Source organism: Xyrauchen texanus, chromosome 26, assembly GCF_025860055.1.
Source record: "Xyrauchen texanus isolate HMW12.3.18 chromosome 26, RBS_HiC_50CHRs, whole genome shotgun sequence".
Lineage (NCBI taxonomy): Eukaryota > Metazoa > Chordata > Actinopteri > Cypriniformes > Catostomidae > Xyrauchen > Xyrauchen texanus.
This window is the reverse complement of record NC_068301.1, coordinates 1,235,382-1,241,514: the sequence shown is the minus strand read 5'-3', so window position 1 is coordinate 1,241,514 and position 6,133 is coordinate 1,235,382. Positions and strand designations below refer to the sequence as shown.

General features: G+C 40.0%; 1 protein-coding gene across 1 annotated transcript; it reads right to left on the bottom strand.

Annotated features, from left to right (window-relative positions):
- Positions 1-1,895: 1,895 nt before the first annotated feature.
- LOC127620295 (endonuclease domain-containing 1 protein-like) lies at positions 1,896-3,704 on the bottom strand. The gene is made up of 2 exons (XM_052093483.1): positions 3,382-3,704; positions 1,896-2,777 (listed from the first exon to the last, which is right to left on the bottom strand). Exons 1-2 carry the CDS (start codon positions 3,700-3,702, stop codon positions 2,124-2,126), a joined length of 975 nt encoding a protein of 324 aa, XP_051949443.1. The 5' UTR covers positions 3,703-3,704; the 3' UTR covers positions 1,896-2,123.
- Positions 3,705-6,133: the final 2,429 nt, after the last annotated feature.

Below are 6,133 nucleotides of genomic sequence, written 5' to 3'. Positions count from 1 at the left end.
TGATCCGGTGTCCAACTTGAAACTAACTTCAGTATTTTTATCTCCCAGCAGTATGTCCGCAAACGCTTGTTCCGTGTCACATGACTTTTTCAATACTGGATCCACGAAAAACTCTGCATGTGGGTCTTCTTCATCATGAGAAGCTTCTTGGCTCACTGCATGAACATTCCTTTTGTACACCGAACGACACACTTTGGCGAAGTGGTTGGGTTTCCCGCATTTGCCACATTGTTTACCTTTTGCAGGGCATTTACCAGAAGTACCGTGTGCCTGGTTGCCACAGTAACCGCAATTTCTGCCGCGCTCCGCGACATTATTGCTGCTCCGACGAAAGGCTTTCGTTCCAGCTTTTACTGTTCGCTTCTGTGACTCTTTCTGCGAGATAACTGCGCGCACTGCTTGATCGCGAGGGTTGTATGCGCTGTTTGCGAACGTTTTGAGCTGAGCTTGTGCAAGTTCGTGTGATCTGGCTATATCCATGGCCTTGTCTAACGTTAACTCCGAGCCGACGCTCAACAGTTTCTCCCGCACTCGCGGAGAGTGAATTCCAAACACGACGCGGTCTCTAACCATTTCCTCGCTGTCTGCATAAGCACAGTCTTTCACCAATAGTCTTAGTTCAGTCAGAAATTGCTCAAAACTTTCGTTGGCTCTTTGAATTCGCTCATGAAATTTATATCTGGCGAAAATTGTGTTTGTTTTGGGCATCACATATGCTTCGTACTTGTCGTAATATGTTTTCAGTACCTTTGCTTCATCTGTCGTCAGCGCCCAGGTGTTGAAGATATCTCTTCCTTTTTCTCCTATCCACAGGAGTAAATAACTGCACTTTTCGTCTTCACCTCGTGTCTTCAACGGACCCGCGAACATGAGCTCTGCATGCTGTCTGAACTTACACCATGCATCTGGTAAGTTAGACGATTCCCAATTCATGTGCGGCGATGGTACTGCTGCAAAATCCATTTTAATTACTTTTCTTCTGACACCATGTCTTGTTCTCATTTACTATTTTATATTGCACAGGGCGTGCAGTCGTAAATAAGGAGACGTACAGCGAGTACCGAACAAACTTGGAACCTTTATTCGTTCACCTGCCTCAATCCTTTACATGTGCTTCAATACCCAAAATCACCAGCAACCCATTCCTGGCACCGTAAAACAGTGTCGCAAATATTCAGTGCTTACCAGAATATTACAGTTACAACAGCAAATAATATCTGAAACACAAATAACAGTTTGTCAGTTCATCAGGACAGTTATAATCTCAAGTGTTTATCAGTGTTTTAATGTTTTCTTGTGAATCTTCTGATCATGATTTAATCGCATTGGTGAATTATTCACTATATTGAGGCTTTTGCGACATCTGCTGGTCACATTTGTGTTACTGCAACTGATAAAATGACAATATTATACGCTCATATTTTTATACAATATCATCAAACATACACAGTTGAGTAACAGCTCACAACATTTGGCCACTTTTATTTCAACTTTGTCCTGTTATTTTGTATCTTGTGTACTGATTCGTGCCATTAGTTCAGTGTTTATTAGCAGTGTTTGGACCTTATCAGAGAGTGTTTAGCAGAGGCGGGCCACTTCTATTCAAATAAATGCGAGAAATTAGAACGCCCACGGAAGCAACAGTTAACGGATGTAGAGAGGAAGTCCGCCTTACAGGTGAAAGAGCCAATCACCTTTCAGATGCAGACATCGCCTGTCAATCAATAAGAAAATGAGTTTGGGCATCCATCTTTAATCTGTGTTAATAGTGATGTGTGTCGTTATATTGAGCTCATAGTTCAGCTCATATCAGTCATTAATGTTTGCTGGTGTTCTGTATATAAGTATGTACATCACTTCACACACATAAACACTCTTTCACACATCAGTGCGCATCTTTCATTCATTTATTGCAAGTTTCAAAGCAACAATACAAACTTTAGAGATTGTTTAGCAGATACGAGAGCGATTATAACATGATTTCCTCTTATGTGCCTCTTTACTAGAGAATGCAGCGATAAAGCAAGAAAGTGATGAAACATCCTGATGATCAGGACAAAGAATCATTTTTAATGAGATCAAATATTTCATAAACAAACAATTAAAGGGCAGAAGGTAGAACTTCATGAATGACAGATCTTTCTTATTTCTGTGAGCACAGATTCAGTGTGGTCACATGACCTCTCACAGAATATGACAGGACGTGATTGATGACAGAATGATTTCTCCTCTTCACACTCAGTGTCTGGTGGGGGCAGATTTGTATTCACAGGTTCATCTGTAAGACATTTGTCATTAAAGAGTTTCAGTCCTTCTCCCCAAGTGTTCTTCAGGTGATCATGTAAGTTAATCAGACTCACTGTCGGAATCGTTCTCTGGTTGACAATCTCATCTACATTCGGGGCCCAGTGTGCTTTGGAGAACCAGGATTGATTCTTACTGTTGTAGCAGCAGAACGCCGTCCACATCATCTTGGGAATATTCACTCTGTTATTTAAGTTTATGGTTCCAGGTACGGCCCCCGTCAGCACATACGCCAACACTTTATTATTATTGTCGAGGCAGTGTGAATCCATCAGCTGCTTTGTATAGGTTTCCATACGACCCCAGCTGCCGCCATTAAAACTCACTTTCTGTGGCACAGCGTTGGTGAGGGTGAATGTAGATTTGGCTGTGGGAACATCCTTTGCGTGACAGACGGGAAATAAATGACCGCGGTTCACATTCGGTGGGTCTGTACGGTAATCAGCATCAGTGGCCTGCTCACTGTTGTCAAGCTATAAAGGAAATAAATGTATAAAATAGAATCAGGATGTCAGTAAACACTGAACAATAGTTACTATTTCATGAAAAGTAAAAGAAAATATTACAAATATAATTTTAATTTAATGGTGACTTTATTGATTGTCACATGGATATTTGACGGTGCACCTCCACAATGTGAGTAAATCACTCGCACATGTGACCAAATTCAAGTTCAGCAGCGAGATCTTTTTTCACTGTGTGTTTGTACGATTAATAAACGTGTCATTCACATTATTCTGCACTTTAAGTGTTTATTAAATATTATAGCTCATTAATAATGCACAGATTCAACATCATATTTATTGATGGCTGATTAGATGATCGCATGAATAAGTAGGTGTACAGGTGTTGCTAAATGTGCTCAGTGAGTGTATGTTTACTCAGAGAGACACAATCTGAGTTTTCCCCCCGTCAATCAAGTGAACTGAATGAGGAAATCTGTATCAATACCAGCCCTAAAACAAATGCAATCGAATATGTGCAAATTATCAAGATCACTTTATCAAGTTAAATTATCAAAATGTTTCTGTTAAAAACTTCTGACAAAAAGATTCAAAACTATCATTGAAGTGTTACCTGAGGCTCAGTTGACCAGGGTTTCTTTGCTTGATCCCGGTTGAAGTTTCCTTTTCCACTGTATGTGTAGGCTGAGAACACTGGGATTCTGGATGTTGTGTTATAAAACGTTGCGAAGGTGTACTTGTCTTTAGCACCCTGACAAATTAACTTGAAATGATTTTGATCTGCTGACTTTGAATCTACCAGAACACCAGGAATCTCTGGAGGCTGATTGTCTAAGAAGAACTCGCTGCATTTATCAAAATCATCTACGACATCAGAGACGGCGCACTGAAAGATCAACATCAGGACCGCAGAGAGGATGATCACAACCATCATGAACAGAGTCAACAACCAAATATAAACTATCAGGAGAAGAACTTCCCTTTATATAGAGCCCCGCCCCGCCCTCTTTACTGTGATTGGTCAGTCTAAATCTACATAAAAGTGCTGCATATAGCATGTATTACTGCTCATCTAATTGCATATTAATGTGTTAATCATATGCGCATTTCTAAATGAGCGGACCAAATTAATTGGTGTAGTACAAAAAGATTGAAGTAGAAGTGTGATCAGAGTCAAACTAGAGACGAGAGATTGTATTTTTAGACTTTATCAGATGAACTAAAATTCACACTGTAGAATATTTGATTAAGAAGTGAGAGAGTGAGATAACATCCACTTTATTCAAACACTTGTGATCAATATTCTTTATGTTTATAATATATGTAATATGTGACTGTATCAAGAAACTTGATCTGCTCATCTGGTCGTAAAATCTTTCCCGCTCTCCCTTTCCTCACACAAAATTTTGCCCGGTTGTAAAAACCAGTAATAAGTGTGTGTGTGTGTGTGTGTTTGTCTGTAAGTGAGTGTTTGTGTGTGTGTGTGTGTGTTTGTCTGTAAGTGAGTATGTGTGAGTGAGCGTTAGTGTAAGTGTGTGTTTTTGTGTGTGTGTATAAATGTGTGTGTGTGTGGGCACGGGTGTCAGTTTGTGTGGAAAAGTTTTGGGGACAAAAGATCAGATGAAAAACAATTATGGCAGGACGGGAAAAAATATTGAATAATGGCGCATAAAAAATGGGCATAGCATAGGCCAGTCAACAACACAAAAATGCTCGGCATAAAAAGCTCAACAATGTCGACTGCACATGTAACAATCATCACATCCACCCCTGCAACACCAGCTCAACCGAACAGTGCCAAAGCACCATACTGTAGAAAACAGCAGCGCATTAAGTCAATGATTACAATGAAATTCATTACGTATGTAAAAGAAAACGCACCATAAGCATACAACCCAACATATCTGCATCAAATAACAAATAAAATGTGGGATTTGCAACCACAGAGAATGCAATCCTCCTCTGCCATCGCAGCGTAACCACGATAAAGTGCCGTGAAATAAATACTGTCATTATGTATGCCACAAAAAACCCACACCAAAATCCAAACTATTTTAAAACTATAAGATGGCACGCAGGCCCTCTCTCTCTCGCATGCACACGCGCGCACACACACAAAGCCAATTTTTTTGATTGATCTGTAAATTACTTAATCGGCTACAATTAACTAAATCAATCACAGTGCAAATATGCTGTATAAAAATCCCCCTGCCTGTACCGTTGATCAACATCTTCTCTTAAAGGGGTCATGACATGGGTTTTTTTTATTGTATTATTATGTTCCCTTAGGTGCAATTATAGTATTAATATATATATTTTTTAAGAAAAACTTTTAAAATCTAGTGATTTATGACCTTTTCCCACCCTGTTTCTCATCCTCTGATTCAAACAGTCTGTTTTGGGGGCGTTTCCATTTAAGACTTCAGTGTTAACGCCCACTGTTATGATTGGCTAACGTCAGTGCCTATGTATCAATTATTGACGCCCCAGCCAGAACAATATGCAAGTAAACTAAGTAAAAACACTGTGATTATTCATAATGAATGAAATTGCGCTTTAAAAAGTAGTTTAAAGTTTAAAATAGAGTACTTACAGTTTGCGTCGTCGTTGTTCCCAGAATAGTCGGCACGGACTTATCTTTGAGCAACAGTTTTCTGGCAAAGCCAGCATCATATTGAGATTTGTTCTCAAAACAGTCATCCTTAAAATGTACAGAACAAACGCTTAAGTTAACACTGCCGTGACTGGGACGCCCTCAAAAAATAAACTGCATCCATTTTTCCCTGACGCCTGGATCTTTCGGCAGCTTATTCAGAGGTTTTGTTTGACCACAGCCAGGAACAGCACATCTGTGTGGCATCGTAATTTTCCTGTGCACAAGTAGTCTCTGTCAGAGCTCGCTGTCCATCGACTGAACACTTGTGAGGCGCACGGCGATACTGAAATGAGCGTACTTGTCTTGCGCTTAAAGCGTAGTTATCTTGTGCTGGAGGCGGTCATATGCAAACGCTGGTACGTCACTTCTAACCGACACGTCACTTCTAACCATGAATCCAGAACGAGCTGTATTTTGAGCTTGATTAAATAAATGATTCGTTTAGAATGGGGAGGACGTCTTAAAATATTAAACTTGCAGGACGTTTTAATGATACAAAGACCTCTTATATACCAAAAGATCAAGGCAAATTTGGTTTCTCATGTCATGACCCCTTTAAAGTTGAAAAATTTTAAAACTTTAAGAAGAACTAACGCTGTTAGCCGGCTAAGATATGGATGAATGAAACCTCCTCCCCAACACTTCGAGGTTTGAACGTAACACATGTCCATCCATTCCTGCTCAGGCCACAGCGCAAATCCATGAAGCT

Excerpts from the sequence above, each read along its gene's own strand:
- LOC127620295 (XM_052093483.1), bottom strand. The coding sequence starts at position 3,702 with ATGATGGTTGTGATCATCCTCTCTGCGGTCCTGATGTTGATCTTTCAG. Across the intron at positions 2,778-3,381 it reads CCTGGTCAACTGAGCCTCAG|CTTGACAACAGTGAGCAGGC; the intron begins GTAACACTTCAA and ends TTTCCTTTATAG.